This window comes from Tenebrio molitor, chromosome 1 (genome assembly GCF_963966145.1).
Source record: "Tenebrio molitor chromosome 1, icTenMoli1.1, whole genome shotgun sequence".
Lineage (NCBI taxonomy): Eukaryota > Metazoa > Arthropoda > Insecta > Coleoptera > Tenebrionidae > Tenebrio > Tenebrio molitor.
Genome location: NC_091046.1, coordinates 1,682,293 through 1,702,793, shown reverse-complemented (window position 1 = coordinate 1,702,793; position 20,501 = coordinate 1,682,293). Strand labels below are relative to the sequence as shown.

General features: G+C 39.7%; 1 protein-coding gene across 1 annotated transcript; it reads right to left on the bottom strand.

Moving 5' to 3' along the window:
• Positions 1–728: 728 nt before the first annotated feature.
• LOC138134114 (uncharacterized) lies at positions 729–18,627 on the bottom strand. The gene is made up of 3 exons (XM_069052197.1): positions 18,226–18,627; positions 3,810–4,489; positions 729–1,406 (listed from the first exon to the last, which is right to left on the bottom strand). The coding sequence occupies exons 1-3, from the start codon at positions 18,368–18,370 to the stop codon at positions 816–818; spliced, it is 1,416 nt and encodes a 471-aa protein (XP_068908298.1). The 5' UTR covers positions 18,371–18,627; the 3' UTR covers positions 729–815.
• Positions 18,628–20,501: the final 1,874 nt, after the last annotated feature.

Sequence of the window (20,501 nt, the reverse complement as noted above, 5' to 3'; positions counted from 1 at the left end):
AATAACACCGTGTATTTCCAAGGTCACAGCCCATGAGAGAATCCGACACGTCTGGACCGGAATTGGACGTCGCGTCCGCCAATAAACATGCAGAAACACTGAGAATATTTATAGGGGTGTTGGAATTTGATCGGGTTCGTGTGGTCCGCTCCTGGAGCCGTCAATTTTTAAGTGTTACGGCACAGTGTCCAGTTGCAAAAATAATGATTTGAGGCGGTCGCACTGGTAACAATTAAAAATGGTCGCTTTGAACAAATTCGTTGTACAGTATGGCCAACTGACACCACCTAATGGGACTCCGGAAATAAACGAAACGGATATGGCTGAATGATTTAAAGGACTCGAGTGTTTGGATGTTTGCAGTCCTTTAAAAGCTTCATGATTAGATAAAATTTGTCCTACGCTCCTACTAATATATCTCACTTGATTTGAAGGTCTTAACGAATATGGAACTATACAGGAATATAATTTATACGAATTGACATCTACGACTATGAGTTCGTTGCTTTATTAAATTCATGTCAGTTTACGTACGATTATTAAGCGTTTTTCGGTATTCGAGTATTGCTTTTTATTGCCTGGCCATCGCGGCAATCATTTATAGTAAAATTTAAATCTTCTTCATTATAATACACGACTTATGTACAGCGGAACCAAACCGGGACTAAATCAATCGGAAGTGTCTCGCTCGGACCTGGGGCTTGACCTGGAGGACGGTTTTCTGCTTGTGGGGGTAGAACGATTTCGATTCTGGCTGTGTGTGGTGGTCCGAGCTTAAAAACAGAAGTCGGCGGCGTCTGAATCTAGTCGTGTGTCTAGTCGACGGTGATGGTCTGCGTCTCGGCGTGCGCGGTGGGGGCGGCGTCCGCCTTGGGCCGCTTGGCCCTGTCGTCCCAGACGAGGCACGCCGTCTCTTGATGCTTGTTCAGGTATGACTTGAGCGCGAACGTCTTGTGGCACTGGGGGCAGCTGAAGTTCTTGTCGCCGGAGTGCGTCTGCATGTGGGCCCGCAGGTTGGACCTGTCGGCGAAGGCCTTGCCGCAGTGGGCGCACCCGTACGGCTTCTCCCCCGTGTGCGAGCGGAGGTGGCCCTGCAGCAGCCACGGCCTGGAGAACTGCTTGCCGCAGACGCCGCAGCTGTGGGCCAGCTTGTGCGTGAGCAGGTGCATCGCCAAGGCGGGCATGCTGACGTAGGCCTTGCCGCACGTCATGCACTTCTTCGCCGACTGCGAGTCCAGACTCCTGTGGGTCTGCTTGTGCCGCGACAGGTTGCTGGAGGTGGCGTACTGCCGCCCGCACTCGCCGCACGAGTAGCGGTTCAGCTTGGTGGTGGCCGGGTCCGCCGGCTCCAGGGGCTCGCTGTCGGCGGAGTCGTCGGGGTCCTCCTCCACCACCTTGTAGAACTTCTGCAAAAAAATTACTGTCAATTCGGGACACACCGAGCAACGCAATCGCTCTCGGCGCGGACGTTACGCAAAAACGACAACTCCGGATTGCTCCGGACAGTCCGGGGATTAATATCCAACTCCTGCTGGAAGTTTCAGCTTACACGCGTGCTTCGCTCGTATCCTGTTATTTTGCAGATAGTGCTCAGGAAATCGTTACAGTTTTTAATTATAAAAGTGCACGCGAGGCCAGATTTATGCCGCTGTTTACTATAAATGCGCTGTTTCACTTCAAAACTGCCCATTAAAATATAATTCGGACTAGAAATTTCTAACAGAAAGACCAGACGGTTCAAGGTTCATTTTCGGCGCTGTTTCCTCCAAATAGATTAAATCGCGGTAAAATTAGAAACGTGGACGTAATTTGTCACTGTCGGGAATTTTATCTGCAAAGCAATCAAACGAGAAATTGTTTAAGGGCCTAAAATATATTTTTGGCCTCTTCAACTGTAAATTTTGAACAGCTGCGGTATCTTGATTTTTACGCACTAACCAAACTATCTGTCGTTTTACCGCACCGAGTGTGTAAACTAAGAACATTTTAAGCTTTCAGGGACCTCCAAAAAAATTTATACATTACTAATGCCTTAGGCATTTTACATAGCTCAGTTTCAATCTAAAAACCTCGCGCTGTAAAATGTAGCTTACCGCATTTGTAATGTAAATAATTATTATATTTGTATTATCCCGGCGCATCCACCATAGTAGAGAAGAATCACATGTATATTCTTATGGAGGTCCGTTTCGCTTTTCAAGGTCATTCGATTAATTGTATTCGATATATTTTTTTTTCAAAGAAAAACCTAGATTTCCCAACTTTTAGGCAGACATAAAGACACGTAAAAAGCATCTTTCCAGAGCTTTGCTTGTCTAGTCCCATTTTTGGTAGAGACTCTTTTGACGTTTTGTTGGCGGCGCTCCAAAGTAGTTGTAAATTTTTTGTTTTTTACATTTTGGTAGGTGGCGAAGACCTGAAGACAGCCTGTGCGAGATCGATGGCACCGCCGGGCCCGGCACAAACACTTGTTGTAGTCTCTCAACACATAAAAGTAAAACTCGTCGGTCGTTTTAAAAAAACGACCAAAACAACAACGAACTTCATCAAAGTTGGGCGGCGTCGAGCCACTGAAATTCGCCAATTTAAAGTTGGCGTCTGCAGTCGCTCCCCAGATCGCCGCCAATTACCCGCCGACATTTTTATCGCGCCGCCACCGGTGAGGACCGATTCATAATTCGGGGGCGGGCTTCGTTAAGCGCTCGTTCCGATGTATCGTTTGTTTCATTTGCACACAGACCTGTTGCGCAAACGGCTTAACAATCTCTTTAAACACTGACACTGACTTTCGACTGGAAGAGCCAGTTTCAGCAGGAGCAAATGCGGCGAGTTGCAGCAGGACAGACGGGTTCAGCTTTGCGAGCTTTCAGATTTATTGCATACTTGTACGGTAGCTTTCTCTGCTAAAATATGGTCTTGAGGAGATATTCGCAAGAGTCATGACCATATCAGGTCATTCGAGATCAACAAACATTTTTTGAACAAGAATTGTGCAATATTTTTGTTGTCTGTTGAAGTGGGCAACATCTGACGACTTTACGTTGTACATTTTGTTGCAACAAATCAAGCAGAAGAAGCGCCAAGTTTCTAGTTCTGATATTTACGAAATGAGTGCGAGAAGACATTTTTCACGCATGAGCGCATTATTTGAACACGAGCGACGAAGGAGCGAGTGCAACATTTGCGCGAATGTGTCGAATACGTCTTCTCGTATCGAAGTTCGTACAATATTTTTGAAAACGAACATTATGTCTGATTTGTCCGTGTACCCTTTGTGAATATTTTATAAAAAAGATGATATACAGGGTGTTTTTTTAAAATGTGCCGAAATTTTACCTACGAGGTTGTAGGACAACGTAGAAAACTAAAAGCAATTTAAAAAAATTGTAGCTCAAAAAATAAATGTCATTTTATTTTTTGACATAGAATTTTTTAGATATTTTTTGTGACTGCTACATGAAGTCAGTAGCTCGTGGTTAAAATATCTGTACAACTTTCAATAACACCCTGTATTTTCAAGATGGTGGATGCGCCGGGAAAATATATATAATATTTTAAATATTACAATTTAATGAGCTAAATGAGATATAACGTTGTGTTATCTCTAAATTTTCATTAAAAGAAAATGTTGAAATGTTAATTATTTTTTAAATATAATTTTGCACCAACAATGCTTATTTTTTTTTCATCTGCTCGTCAAGGATTTTCACTTGGATTTCTTGTTAGTTATTTTGGTGTTATCGTGCCGGAACGGCACCCGCGAGTTTTTTTTTATTCGATGCGGCAAGAAAGGACTCGTCAGGACTCACCGTTTTGGCCGTTTTCGCGTCCTTGCCGCTCTCGATGTTGTTATCGAGCGTGGAGCGATCATTGTTGTTCCTGGAAGTCTTGTTGGTTTTATTGGTCCTTTTATTTTTCCGCTTCCGCCTGTCCGGAATGTTGAGATGGGAAGATGCTATCACGGTCTCCTGCTTGTCGTCCGTCGGCGGCGGCTGCTCGTGGAGGCGGCCGTCCGGCTCTGGCGACAGCGGCAGGATCAGGATGTCCTGATGGCTGCCGGACAACGGTTGCACACTCCGAAACTTGGTCCTGTCATTGCACAGTTGCAAATTTTCCGCGTCCGACGAGCATTCGGAGGTGGGCGGCGTGGGCGCGGCGGGGACTTGCACCACGTACACGATGGGGGGCGGGTAGCAGGGCACGGTGACGGGCAGCGGGGGCTCGGGGGACAGCGGCCGGTAGTAACATGGGCCGGGCGACGGGGGGTTGTCCTCGTGCGGGACGGTGTGGTGGATCGTCACCACCGAGGGGGCGGGCAGCGGGGGCAGGCTCTGGGACAGGGAGAGGAGGTCGTGCGCGGCTTCCGTCTCCTCGGCGCTGCGGGTGCGGAAGATGGGGGGCTCCGCGTCAGGCGCGGCGGCGGGGCTCCTCGGCGCGGGGGCGGCGCTGCCCCCCACGGCCCCGTTCGGGACGAACTCATGAGAATATCCTGCAAAATAAAAAAACATTTATAAAAACTTAAAAAATAATAATAATACAAAAATGCAAAAATGGTGGATGCGCCGGGAAGATTTTTGAAACCCCTTAAATTATCTTCCTGAAATGACTAGAAAAAAATATTAAGGACCTAATATAATAAAAGTTGGAAGCTTTTGCTTCAAAATTAATAATTGAGCAATGTCGCAGGAAAGTTTCCTGTCGCAGGAGTGTGTCGTAACAGGATTTGTCACGCCAACCAGGAACGTGTTTTCTTTTGTTTTATTGGTTTTGTCCATAGTTAAAGTGATTATTGGTGAGTGTAATGGCATTAAGTCACTTTCCTGTCAAGAGATTGGTCGATCAATCTTGTGTGAAGGACATTTATTAAGGATATTAAGGATAAAATAAAATCGCATATCGATATCTCGGAAATGAATCTAGAAAATTTCTGTTTTATGGATTGGTAAGAATGAAGTCGTCTCTAGACGGCCATGCACGTTAGATATGTGATATGCGATAACGACCCCGATGATGTGTTCTCCTTTGTCGGTTGTTATTCGCGTCGTGCTATTTACCGAGTTGATTTTTCCGAGCCGCTCCTGAATGAATACTTAACGAACTGCCCCCATCCTGGTGGTGGGTGTCGCGCGCCGCCCCCTAGCAGCGTAGTATATTAAAGCGCGGGGCGTCGAAATCGGAAAGTTTGGTGTGGAAGAGAGGCGAAATCTCGAAAAGAAATCGGTAATCGATCGCGTCGTGCTATCTACAACACCTCCCCGAGGAGTAGTTGCTACTTTGGAAGTCGGAGTCGGGGTGAGGCGGGGTCGGGGGCCATTCACGGGGCGCAACAAGAAACTAAATTGAACGGAAATTTCGCCATGCCTTTAATCGAGCGGGCCAAATGCCAACAGTTCGGAGAGTCGCAGTCGCGCCAATTCCCTGTTGCCTTCCTCTTTTCTTGTTTGGTCTCTTTCGGAGGCCTATTCGGAGTCACCGGACTGGAAGCGGGGCGCATCCACTGATTTATTTATGTTTTTTGGGCTGGCGGAGATCCGCACGCCATGCGGAGAAGAATGGAAACATCTTTGGACAGTTTTCATTCGGGTGTTAAATAGACTTCACAAACAAAACACCAAATCTCTAGCTCTTCTAGAGAAATTATGTTCTGTAGATTCTGTAAGAGTTATTTACAAACAAATATATTATTGAAATGGTGGATACGCCGGGAAAGTCTAGAATGAAATATTTCCGAATTTCAGTGGAAATATTTTTATAAAATATGATATACAGGGTGTATTTTAAAAATATGCCGAAATTTTACCTACGAGGTTGTGGGACAACGTAGAAGACTAAAACCACTTAAAAAAATTTTTACCTCAAAAATTAAATGTCAATTTATTTTTTGACAAAATTTTTTAAATATTTTTTCCGAGTTCTACATGAAGCCAGTAGCTCACGGTTAAAGTTTGGCAAAACATTTACCTAAGACCCTGTATAGAATATTCATACAAAGCATTGTTATCATTATTCCCACTATGCATATAATAAATTGATAATTTTCGTAAATTGATAAAAAGTCATTAAACCTGACATTAGTCGAAAGTTATGTAAACAAATTTAATGACTATATTTAGAGTTGACTGTTGTTTTATAGTTCGCCGACACAAATAAAAAATATTGTCGTGTGCTTGTTTGTAGATTATAAAGTTGAAGCCGTATTGATTCGAAAAGTTAGAACAAGTTGAAAGAAATCACTCGAACAAAACAAATTTAACAAAAGCTTAAAAGCTTCTCCCGTCCTGATTTAGCCTCAGAAACGTATAGCTTTGTTATTATTTCTATACTGAATTTCTTAGGCATTTTATTTATTTAAGATTCATTAAAATGTGGAAAATTGTGATTACAAATCAGATATAATGTTCGTTTCAATAAATATTGTACGTATTCGGCACATTCGCGCAAATGAGAACTCGCTCCTTCGTCGCTCGTGTCTCAAATTGTGCGCCCATGCGCGAAAAATGTCTTCTCGCACTAGTTTCGTAAATAACTATATTGCGGACATGCATCTGTACTTATTTCATCATTAGTACGTTGTAAAAATATGTATTGATTCTTTCAGGAATTAAAATAAAAACGTATCGACCTCACCCCGATAAACAAAGTGAAAAGTGGATTTAGCCGAATCGATTCGGTGAAAATCTAAATTACGTTGCGTTTGTTTTATAAGCTGTTATCTATTAATAGACCAGTTTAAATATGCAAATAGCAAACAACTCAACGTAAAATTCTTCGTCTTCGTAATAGGAAGCGTCGTCATCGCTCCTCAGTTTACGACATTCTCACCGTTTTTTCCCTCGACTCGTCGTTTTTAATCGTGGCTATTTTTCATTTCGAATCGAGTCCTGGTCGATCCTTCCCTCGTCGAGACCGTCAAACGCCACCCTCCTCCAGTCGGCAAACTCTTGGCGTGCCGAAAGCGGTAAACAAGCCTCCCCTCGTGTAAACCAACAAGTTGATATTGCCCGAAAATATATTATTAAAGTGGCGAATTTCAACCGAACTGTACTCAACTGACTGTACATAATCCTCTGAAACTTTTAACTTATCTACTGTAATTTTATAATATTAAACAAGTGGGTTTCTGAGGCACCTCGTTATCTTTATTACCGAAAGGAAAGCGGCCAACAGCGCTCTCTACAATAACAAGACCGGCACAAACGACAGTCTTACTTTTCTCCCTCGAGAATACGTAATCTAATTTGGTAAACCTACTCAAAACTCCTGACGTTATATTTTATACAGAGGCCGTCTTTTCTCCTTTTATTTCGCGCGAGGAGCGCTGCGCCCCGACCTGCTTCTAATTGAGGATTCCGTAATGTCGACGGTTTTGCATCAAAAAAGACACTAAAAATGCATTCCAGAAGAGACACTTCGGATCTATTTTTGACAATTAAGTACCTTCTGAAGAAGAAGAAAATGCTACATTGAAGCTGAACTTGACAAGGTTTCACTGTGTAATGGTTTACCAGTTTCTGGTCCTCCTGAAGAATGAAGAAAATGAGGCAATGAGTGTTTCAGATTTAAGTGGTCAATAAAATTTAAATTTCCCGCCTGAAACAAGGATTTTCCTAAATTTTACTCATTCTGACAATTCCATAACCTCTCAATTATTACCTACGAATTCTTAACAGATTCTAGACCTGAAGGAAAGAAAGTGTCAAAGAGGTGTTGTATGGGGACATGTATTGTTGGTTGCATCACAAATTCTGTTGACACATTATTATTACTCGTGAATCAGTGGCAAAGAAGCTAAACAAACCATTTTAAAAAACTAAAATAAACCGGATCTTAGCGTTTATAACAACTGTTAATCAATTATTTAAACAATTTCAAAATTAGAGAGAGAAAACATATTGTTGTTTTAAATGGAGCACTGGGAAGTGTTGTTTAATCAATTCAAAAAAAATCAGGGGAAGTACTCGACAAAAATGAAGGTTTCACCACATCGACGTTTGTTTTAAAAGCTTCGCATGGAGAAATTTCCGATGAGTTGAAAATCGATTCAGAAATATTCTCATCTTTAAAATATGTCTGGTGACATAAAACGTATTTTTTTAATATGATATAAAAAAGAATTAAATAAATTCCACTAAGGACAAATGTTCCCAAGTCTTTTTTTAAATTTAATTTTGTTGCCTGTTGTAAACAATTTCAATAACATTTTGTCGTCGAAGCAGCACTTATGACAGCGTGTACCAAGTCTCAGGAAAGCTATTAACTTATTTTTTTCAAAGCTTACTTTGATTATTTTTTTAATCGCACTGCACACTAATACAGTGTGTCCCCGGAAAGGTGAAACGACTCTTGTAAAAGATTTCGATTAAAATTTTCATTTTTTGGGGTTTAGTTCTGCTTGGTTAAAGACTAATTTTTGTTTTGAAAAATCAAATATATCCTGGAAATTTTCAAAAAAACCTATTTCCCTGTAGAGTAAAATGCCTTTTATGTGACAAATACGACAAAAATTTATTAAGAAAAGTTATTCAGAATCAAGATCTAGGGCCCTATACCAAATTTCAAAATCATCGGCTAACTATGATTTTTCATCTTTTTAAAGTTTATTTCACAAATCAAAGAATTTTATTTGTAACAGTTCTCTTATTATGAATAACAAAAATTCACAGTTATATTATTACTACAAGTTACTGGCTTAACGCTAATAAGTTATAATTAAATAAAAGAAAATTAAAACCTTAGATTAAATGGAAAAAAAATGAAAAATCATAGTTGGCCGATGATTTTTAAATTTTGTCTAGCGGCCTAGATGTTGATTATAAACAACTTTTCTTAATAACTTTTTGTCGTATTTACCACATAAAAGGCACTTTACTCTGCAAAAAATTGGTTTTTTGAAAATTTCCAAGGCATACTTGACTTTTCAAAACTAAAATTATGTTAAAAATTAGTCTTTAGCCAAGCAGGACAAAACCCCAAAAAATGAAAATTTTAATCGACATTTTTTTATCTTTTACAAGAGTCGTTTCACCTATCCTGGGACACACTGTACCTATGTATACGTACAAAGTACAAATTTAATACAGACTGTCTATAAAAGAATGTAGGATCGCAAATGGTTCTGGAATTTAAATTTGACTCCTCGTTTAAAATCATGAAATACTGATCGCAAACTGTCAAACATTCACACCAATTTTGCCAAGATAGGCAACCAGTAAAACCAATTTGTTTTGAGGGTTGCACTTCGTAGGTCAAACTGACATTATTCGAGCCGGCAAACTTTCAACGCCTACTAGGATCCCACATTCATTTATAGCCACTCTCTATGATTGCTAGTTTAGAGAAACATCTGACAGTAGCCGTAGACGAATCTGAGCTGATTTATTTTATCTTACAATGATATTTACAAGTACGACACTCGCTGCTGTCGTGCGCGTAAACTTCCCACTTGCAAGTTTCGCCACTAGACACACTATTACCAGAACGGAGCAAGTTTTCAGTCACTCCCGGTTGATCCCAGTAACGTCCTTATTAATCCTCGCCCCGTTTGATTCTCTTATTAGCAGTGAATGGCGGCCGCCGCCATTACGATAAACGAGCGTCGAGCACGACACACATTCGGCACTTAAACGCTGCGATAAAATAGTGGACGTGTGTTTTTACAGGGAGAGGTGAAAGCCATTAAGCGGTATTAGTTTGTAAAGGAAACGTCCCCATCGACCTGGTCGTATTTAAAACGGTAATAGATTTCATTTCGCGTTCGATATTAAATCCGAGTAGTGCGTCAAACGATGCTCTCTGCTCAGGTATATTGCTTTTCCGGATTGTGTGGAGATAAGCAATATGTTCCTTCTTAACCTTATTACGAATTCTGAAAGCGATATTGACGCATCTTTGTTATCTGTGCCGAGCCAAGTCGAGCTTTAATAACGCCGTTTTCAAAAGGCGAAGCTCCACGTGTGACCGTCTCAGATCAACTTCAATCAATAAATTAAAATCGAAAATACGAGGTAATGGCGATGGAAATGAAGAATAGGTGAAAACGTGTGAATAGTAGAGGACCTGTAGGGGAGCGTTGCGGGGCGCCTGAGAAATAGCGAAAAATACGAAAAGATAAATGTGAGTTCCAAATTGGGTCAAAAATAACATCCTGCGGCCGTCAACAAGGGAAACTTTGCCCCGTTAGCCCATTAGGCGTGGTGAGTGCGTCCGGGCTGGCCACTAGTCCCTCCGCAGTTCCCTCGAAGTGGCATTAAAGCGGCACCCGCCATTAAACGCTACTTATATTAATAACCGGCGTAAAACCCGTTGGCAAATTCCTGCCGACGCATCCGTAAACAACCCCCGCCCCCATTTTTACCGGTCGTCGGCAAACACGAGGCGCGTTTCCCGCTTAATTTCGGCCGATTTTGTTTCACTAAATTGTGAAAGTAAAATAGAATAAATAAGGGAGAGCGGGCGGCCCCGCAGCCTACTTGTTGCTTATTCCAATATGGCCGCCGGGAGGGTGCATGTGCAGCCCGAAGATGTACAAGCCTGTTAATAAGAGTCGGAAAATAAACGCTTGATGCCTTTGACGCCGTCATGGCGGAAGTGATTTAATTACAAGATGGCGCAAGACTGACGTCGTCTAATTAAAATTTGATTTTTGAGCGTTGCGACGCAACAAGGGGTGACCGACACCCTCAACTTGTTTTCTGCGGAGTTGACCCCAAACGATTTTTTCGAGTGGACAAAGCTTCGCGTCAGCATTCGCTCTTTATTAGTCAACTGTTCCAATTTTGCCTAGTTTGATGTAAATTGATTTTTAATGGTGGACCAGTCTTTGATGTTTAATTTATATTTTTTTGTGGAGAATAATTAAAAATCGTTCGATTGAAGCGCTTTGTGAAATAGATTAACAAACATTTTTTAATTTAATGGCTTTGACGGTAGCCATGTGGGGATATTCGGTTAGTTGGAAACTTGTTTTAAATTATTAACATGTCGAGAGATTTTTCAAACGAATTTCTTAATTGAACTTGGTGAAAAAGCAGTGTTCTAGCAAACTGATGTGGTGTAATTAGTGGATAATGTTCGCAGCCTGTAGTAATACGCTTGGTTTCAACAAGATGGAGCTTTTACGTATCTTGCATTAGTTTCAATTACTCAAGGTTATTCCAAGTACAAGACTGATTTTTTTTTCTCAAAAATTTCGACGGTTTGTTGGAGTGAGCTGTCATAAATATCTATCTTTGATATTACTGGAGTAAACTGACAGTGAGTGATTTAATAAATATGGTGGCGGCTCCAAAAATGTAAAAAAACACAGATAAACACCGTTCACGTTGTTTCGGCGTAATGGGAGGCCATGATTTATTTTTCTAACGTTGGACACACTGTTTGAAATCCGTCACCTGACATGCGGACCCATCAAAAACATATTGTTGAATTTCCCGCGATGTTTGAGTATTTTTCAATTGCAAACTATTGTAAAATTGTGAATTATCAAAATGACGTTTGGTATAAACTAAAATTACTAGGCGCACTTCTCGGGATTTTTGAATTTAACATTTTATTGAAAGAAAAATGAGTTCACAAAAGAAACGAACATTGCTTTCCGCAAAAGAAAAAGTGTGGGTGTTTAATTGCTACAATGAATTGCAATTTAATAATTATTATAATCTTTTAACAATGTTTTATATTTTCTGGAATATAACCTCTCTTAGCATTTGACATACGCACAGTCTCAGCAAAAACAGTAAATATTTTTTGACATATTTTAGCGGTACAGTTACTGAATTTTTAAAAACTTTGACACTGACAATTCACATCTATAACAATTTTACTTTGTAAAACTGACAACAATGCACTAGACAGTGACGCTATTTATAACCTCAAACTTAGAAAAACATTCCTTAATACAACAGACTAATTAAATGCAAAATTTCCATGTCCTCTCATTATGTTACAACACGTGAACGCATTTTAGTGTTTATTTCTGGAATAAAAAAAATATTTGGGCTGTTTTAAAGATTTTCGCACTAGGAATTAAAAACAAAAAAATTGAAATTTTGCCTCTTTTAATTTAAAAGTAGTAGAGTCGGCAAAATGTAAAAAAATCTAGATTTTGTGACGCTCTCGTGTCAAAAAAATTCTATAATTTTCACACAAGAAATACACTAAAGAAAAGGGCAAAAGCAAAAAATCTGATGTGCTGGATTTTCACAAGAGAAATCGATTTAGGAACTTCTGTCTACTTTAGCAGTTTGAAAATTATTAATGATTTCAAAGAGGTGGTGGCGCCAAAAGCCTTGAAAAAATCAGAATTGTTGTTGTTTTTCAAGGAAAAAAAAATCTGGGCCTGTGAAGATTCTTACACGATCAATTGGATGAAAAAATTTGCAAATCTCTATTTCCGATAGTTGCTGAGAAAATTGATATTTACTGATTCAAAAATGACGGAGGCGTCAAAAATCTAAAAAAATCGAGATTTCGTTTATTTTAGAGTCAAAAAGAAAATTGGAACACTTTTGAAAGATTTTTGGAAGAGGAATCGAATATGGAAAATTACAAGTCTGTGTCAATTCTCTCTATTAGCTTAGACAATTGTCAATTCATGATTTAAAAATGGTGGAGGCGCCAAAATGCAAAAAAATCTATATTTTGTTACGCTCTCGAGCCAAGAAAATTTTAACAAGCCTCTTATAAATTTTCACACAAGAAATGCAATAAAGAAAAGCACAAATTTACCTCTGCTGCGAGACCATCCAATTCACTATTGATGATTTGGAAATGGTGGAGGCGCCAAAAATAAAAAATAACTTTGAGATCTTTGTTTTGCGAACTAAGAAAAATCTGATGTGTTGAATTTTCACAAGAAGAATCGACTAAAGACTATTGTTAATATCTGTCTACTCTAGTAGCTTTGAAAATTGTCAATTAATGATTTCAAAGCGGTGGTGGCGTCAAAAGTCCAAAAAATTCGAGATTGTGGTTATTATTCAAGGAAAAAAAAATCTGGGGTGGCTTGTGAAGATTCTTACACGAGTAATTGACTGAAGAAATTTGAAAATTTTCGCTAGTTGCTGAGAAAATTGATATTTACTGATTCAAAAATGAGGGAGGCGTTAAAAATCTAAAAAATTGAGATTTCGTTTATTTTAGAGTCAAAAAAAAACTGGAATACCTTTTGAAAGATTTTTGGAAGAAAAATCGAATATGGAAAATTACAAATGTGTATCAATTCTCTATATCAGCTTAGACAACTGTCAATTCATGATTTTAAAATGACGGAGGCTCCAAAATGTAAAAAATCTATGTTTTGTTACGCTCTCGAGCCAAGAAAATTCTAAGAAGCCTCTTATAAATGTTCACAGAAGAAATGCAGTAAAGAAAAGCACAAATTTATCTCTGCAGCGAGAGCATTCAATTACTATTGATGATTTAGAAATAGTGGAGGCGCCAAAAATAAAAAAGAACTTTGAGATCTTTGTTTTTCGAACTAAGAAAAATCTGATGTGTTGAATTTTAACAAGAAGAATCGACTAAAGATGATTGTAAATATCTGTCGACTCTAATAGCTTTGAAAATTGTCAAAGCGGCGCTGGCGCCAAAAGTCCAAAAAAATCAAGATTGTGGTTGTTTTTCAAGGAAAAAAAAAAAATCTGGGCTGACCTGTGAAGATTCTTACAAGAGTAATTGAATGAAGAAATTTGCTAGTTGCTGAGAAAATTGATATTTACTGATTCAAAAATGACGGAGGCGTCAAAAATCTAAAAAATCGAGATTTAGTTTATTTTAGAATCAAAAAGAAAATTGGAATACTTTTTGAAAGATTTTTGGGAGAGAAATCGAATAGGAAAAATTACAATTCTGTTTATTCTCTTTATCAGTTTGGACAATTATCAATTCATGATTTTAAAATGGTGGAGGCGCCAAATAAAAAAATCTAGACTTTGTTAAGCCCTCGAGCTAAGAAAAATGTAGATTGCCTTTTGTAGTTTTTTACACGAGAGTGGAATTAAGAAAACAACAAATTTGTATCTTCGCTAGCTGCTGAGAAAATAAATATTTACTGATTCAAAATTTGTGGAGGTGTCAAATATCTAAAAAATGGAGATTTCATTTGTTTTTTGAGTAGAAATAATTTATAATGATTTTTTAATAGATTTGCGGAAGAAAATAAAGAAAATCACACTTATCAATTGACAATTGATAATTAACGATTTAAAAATGGTGAAGAAGCCGAAAATCTAAAATATTTTCGAGTGAAGGAAACCCAGATTGATTTCATGGATTGTCACAAAAGGAATGCAAAAAATGCAATCCTCTGTCAAAAATGTTATAAGTACATATAATCTGTTTCAAAATCAAAAATCCACCACCTGTTGAATTATGTTGGCGAAAAAAAGAAATCCCTAGAATAAGTTTCATTTTTTGGGTTGGCCCAACCTCCCGCCAAAATTTTACTGAGAACTGTTGAGTTTACTTACGTAATACAAAATAATTATTATGTACAAAAGGTGGTAGCTACTATATCACACCTTTTGAGTCAAATAATAAAATGAGAACAAAAAAACACGATGAACTACGACCAAAACGTCTGTCAACAGTTTTCTTTCATAACCTCACTTTTTTCTGACATTTGCAGACGCACTAAAAACAAAAGTTGGCGACATTGTCGGTTGTATTTTCGAGGTAGAATGCAGTGTTGGTGGATTTTTGATTTTGAAACAGATTATACGTACTATTACGATCATAAAATTTTGGACAAACTTCTGTCACATTAAAAAAAATACTCTAAATCATGCTTTATGGAAACTGTCACATGAAAGATGAAATTGTTTTCCATTTGACACCGGTTTAAAATATAATTTTTTTAATATGCGAGTACATTTGGGTATTTGTTTTATATTTTTTATTAATTAAAACCTCGTTCTATTCCATTTGTCTGATTTTTACAACTTTTTGAATATTTCCTCGGTAAATCTGATATTCACATTTTCAAAATTGACACAATCAAAATTGAGGTTATTAATACAAAAGGGTATGACAGCACGATGACATTAGTGTCCAAAAATTTTTGATCGCAATAGTACATAATTGTGTACTTAAGTTGATTAATTATATTTTATTATTTATTATGACATAATATTCAATTATTATGTCTTTGCAACAATCAAATTTGTATCGATAGTTACTGTGTAATATAATTTTTTAAAGTAATGTTACATTCTCTGTCTAATTTAGAAAATTATATTCAGTTTGTTATGTGCACATGATTAGGATATTGCTTGAGTGAATGAAATATGTATAGCACTTCTCTGTTCAATGATACAAATAATTTTTTTTTAAGAAACTGCATCAAAACTCTTATACATAACTAACCTCTGATTTCTTTTCCTTTGGCTGCAGTAACAAATCTAATAGATCTAAATTAAAAAAAAAAAATCAAAAAATCCATAAAAAACGTGTTTAAATTATTTTCGCAACAATATTTTGCTCAGTGGATACAATGCCTTTGTTAAATGAAAAACAAACATTTCTACTTAAGTCGATACTACTTAACAATCCATGATCTAATTCACTTTATGTTGACAATGAAGGGTAGATTTGTTTGCTTTCCATATTTTATTTCGGTCATCTGTTACATCCGCTTTAGTTTTAGTGATTTTTTTAAATAAATGATAACGGATTATCTCTAGTCAAGATAATAATCCATAGAGACTGTACAGGACGAGAGGAGTAAAAATACTTTCGGGATAAAGTGAAAATGCACGTCATCCACCACATTTAAATTTTCCAGCCCTGTGATACATCGAACCCATTCGGAATATTTCGCCATTGATCCGTACTTTATTGTCATTTTAATGGCGAGTGTTTTTTTACGCCTTTTCGGTGCAGTCGATCCGCCCTTCTTCGCTCTTTTCTCCGCGTCCCATCCAACTAGCTCAACAAATTAATAAAACCCTAAACAAATATTTCATAATTCCGTGTTGCACAAAAGCGTCGTTTCCTCGTACAAACACCCATAAAAATAACTGCCCCGCCGAGAAAATAAACTAGTACTAGCGCTTCATGCGCCAACACTCCAAACTTTAATCTCACGACTTAGTACAAGTTTTTTGCGTGCACAGGTGCACGTTTTTTTTTCCATCCGAATCCAATCAGATCTCGAGCCCCGATCAAAGGATTACGTTTTCATTATTTCGACGTTCAATATTTGAATAATAACTTGACGGGGATCGTAAATCAATAGGGGTTGCGTACGGCTTCCGGTGAACTTTTCGCGAAACCCACCCCTTATTATCATATCGCATCCGGGCTCGCGGCTTTACGGCCCTCTAATATTTACAACAATTGATTCCCGATAAAGTGGCGGCGTTTCCATTTCGTTCGTGTTTGTATTTACGATAAAGACGCGATAAATCGCTTAAGGGCGAATAAATCGGCTGACCGGAAGCGGCCGCGGGGGTGTCGCGCCGCCCGGGCTTCCGAAGCCGCGCAAGGGCGAAGGTCGGTGGATGTTTGTGAATTATGGACGGGGATGATGCATGCTGACGGCTATTTATAGCGCCGGTTTTACTGTTGTTAGGAGATTGTTTTCATCGGAATCAATAGGAGAGCCGAATCAGTCATTAGAAAGTTGGTCGGGGGTTGAGATCGGCTTGACGTCATCTTTCCGGGCTGCGGCGACAACTTTCCACTCCGGTTTGTTTTCCACGATCTCGTATCTGCGACCTGATTATATTAAAACCCCGCCGGAACCGCGAGCACGAGCGGTATTCGCCACGATCATTTACAACCAGTAAAAACACACGCATCGCTCATTTCCGACCTTACTACATTCGACTTAATGACTATTGATAAAGCAATTGAGTATTGATTTTACCCTTATTGTACCCAAAGTGGGTGTATCATTTCGGACAATATAAATAATGTGAATGCGATAATGATTTTATTACATGCTTTTAAAGCGGAACGAGCTTTAATTCACTTTGTTTACTGTGGAAAAATTGACAGCTTAGACAAATCTACATTTCAGGTGCTTTGTCACAGACATTTTATAGCAACAGTAGTGAAAATACAAAAACTAAATCAAATTTGAGTTGTCCAAACGAGAAATAAAATACGAAAATAGTCATTTGTGTATCAAGGCCAAAAAGTGCATCTTTTTTGTCCGAGTTTGGGTTTTCTGGCCGAGGCGCAGCCGAGGCTTCAAAACAGGCGAGGACAAAAGACACTTTTTGGCACATTAAATTTTTCAGGCGACCGCACGAACTACTAAAACCAAAAGACACCATTGGAAAAATTTCAAATTTAATTTTTGTATCTTGTTCTTTTGTTCTTTTTTCACTGGCCATTTTTATTGTTGTCTGCTATTTTTTTTTTATCGAAGAACAAAGGAGAACTGTCAGACATTGTATATTTACGGTACCACTGCATTCAGGCCGCATTAATTTATAATCGTAAATGTACCGACTGAAGAATATATTATTATAAAGAAAATGGGATTCACTTTTAAATCCACCACCTCACGCCAGTGCGTGAGTGTTACCCATCTCAATTTAAAACGTCAAGTTCTTTGGCAATAAAAATATCTCGAAAATATGGCAATTGTTGTGAAACTTTCTGCTAAGCTACCAAGCTCGAGAAGTTTTTTTTAATTGGAAAAATATTTATTAAAAACTTTTCTCATTTGGGGTTTTTGAGATTTAACCATAGATACCATGCCGCCTTTAACACATTTGAAAATTTTTCAGAGGGCTAAAAGAAGGCCAGTTGGGAAAACACAGAAACAGGAAGAGAAGAAAGAACAACTAAACCGGAAATATTCTGCTTCGTAGTAATTGTTCTTGAATGGATCAGTGGTTGTTGTGACGTGAATGGTGACGTCATGAGTTTTTTTTTTGGGAATTTTTTGTGGCGACCATCGAGAGTGACGAATGGGGAAAAGTGTTCTGTGCGTACACGAGTCTATGGTAAGCAATAAATTAGGATCAATACACAATAAAGCGGAATCGGTGTGTAACACGATCGCACCAGGGGTTTCACGTAAATATCGACGGGGAGCCTCGTCGACCCTCACCCCTGTCCCCGTGGTGGATTCAGGAAGCAAGCTCGGAGGTAAATTCTGGCAAAGCGGTAAACATAACCTCACAAATCTTGTTCCGTTCTATGGCGCTATCGACCCTCCACCCCGTCAGCGTGAGTCATTCCTCCCTTCAGGGCCCCGAGTGTGTGACTTACCGGAGCTGCTTGTGAGCGGCGTGTAATACGGGGGCGCGACGCAGCCCTCCGTGGGGCTGTCGGGCGCCGCCGCCGAGGCCCCCGCCCCGTCCCAGCAGTCCTTGTACTTGTTGCTCTGCTTCTTCACCATGTAGCAGCGCGGCATCCTGCGGCCGGGGGCGTATCGATCTCTTCGGTCCTGCGGGCTCCGGAATGCACCGGCAGGTGGTTGAGCGATGGCGGAGGATAGGTGATAGCAACAAGTAGCAGCGACGCCGGCCTAGCCAACAGGTAAACAACCTGCAGGACCCGCCGCGGACATCGGCTCCGGGGCGCTCGAGGGGCTGGCCCGGCTGGGCCTCGCGTGCGACCACCACCGACACTCTCACTGCCACCGGGACTGCGCTCACAAACGGACGCTGCACTGGGGGCTGTTGTGGCGACTCACCACTCCCTGGTTGCAAGTGCTGGCGTCGTGACGTTGGCAGCGGGTGGCGACGCTGGCGCACGCGCCCGAAAAGCGCGTGGGATCGATCCGCACCGACACCTGTTACCGAAGCCCGTGGCCTTCGATGGGGGCTGGATGGATGCCGCTTCGCCAGCGGCGGGATGCAGCCGGTGCATGTTCCCCACTGACCCCGAGAAAGGAAACCGACACACCAGCTGCCGAGGACGCTTCTCTACAAACAAAACTTCATAAATCTCACGCGAAACGCCAACAAAGAAATTGTCATCCCCACTATTTAATTTGCAAAAAACTAAAATTTGAAGTTTTTCTATTTTCAATTTGTTTAAATTACAACAAAAAAATATAAAAAAATTGATTGTACTGAAGGATTTCTAAATATTAGGTATAAAAGGATACAAATAGAATCTTGTGGAGGAAATCTCAAAATTCTATTTTTTTTTCTCTCAAAAAGAAGCCACTATTTAACCCAGTATTTAACCGGTACCACTGTGGAATGTAACGAGTCGTTTGTTGTGGGCGTGCCCATGCTGTCAGATGTGATGTCAAAATTTGAAATCGCGCAAGTAAAATGGTCGTTCAGTGTTAAAAAGTAAACAGTTGTAATCGGTTGCCATTCACGTTTTGATAATTTTTGTTATATTTACAGAATAACTGATGCCATTGAAAACGAAATGCATCCGCCCCTCGAGAATTGACCCAGATCGCTGCAAACTATGTAGGATCTAGTCCCACTAAAGTCCCGACAAATGGTTTTTAATTATTTTTAGTAAACTACGTAATGATTTAGAAAATGAAATGAAACGATATAAGCTCAAAGCTGCACGCTTACATTATCTACAAATTTAGTGAAAAGCCCTGACGTTTCAGCCCATTTCGATTTTTTTTTAATTTCTGTTGGAACGTACCAGACGTCCAAAGCCAGCAATCTTAATCACTCACGCAATTTCGTCAGATGAAAAACATAGTTGCGATCTCCGAACGAATAAGAGGAGTTTCTGGCGCAGATCAAAGACTAAGAGCACTGTTTACAACGGAGCTTTTGCAAAGCCAACAAGCTATAACATAGTTTGGACGACGTATTAAATTTTTTGTCGGATCTGCCACTAAAACAGCGAAACGCAGTCGAATCGAAGCGACTTTTGTCGAGAAAAACCCCATCGTTTCATGAATACAAATGCAAATGCTGAAATCTCGTCTGCTTTTAGTGCACAGGTTCGCGCGCGCAACCACTGCTCTTAAAAAAATATCCAACCGGAGAATTTGTTAGAATTGCGTTGGAAGAAGAAAAAGCTGTCCAAGTTATAGCGAAGATGATTATTTCTTCGTGGTGGGGACAACTGTTGCTCTAATTCGGTCGCTTTCTTGCAGGAAGCGTCTGAAGCTGCAGCTGAAGTGTAGCGGAACAAGCTTCGTAGCCAGCGCCGTGCTAATTCAATTTCCACCTTACCCGTGTCCTATATTAACTTTATTGAATTAGCATAACATCTTCCGTAGGGCTGTGGTCATCAGCCTAATCAGGTTACCGTGTTCACAAGAACAATAAATCAATTCACGTGTCTGTTCTTGAAGCAACAATTAACAACGAATCGATACCAATTAAAATTTCATCACGGCGACCTCCTCGAGACTCGTGCGGAATTTTTGCCATGCGAGGGCGGCCGCCCCTTTAAACCCATCAACTCTGCCCGACCCGAGTAATTAATGATGATGCTCTGCGCCCCTCGCTAATATCAAATCTTTCGGACTGCGCCAGAAATTAGCAAAGACCGTGTTTATCCCAGACACGAGAACGCTTTTAGTTCCGCCGATCAAAACTGCTGATTTCGGA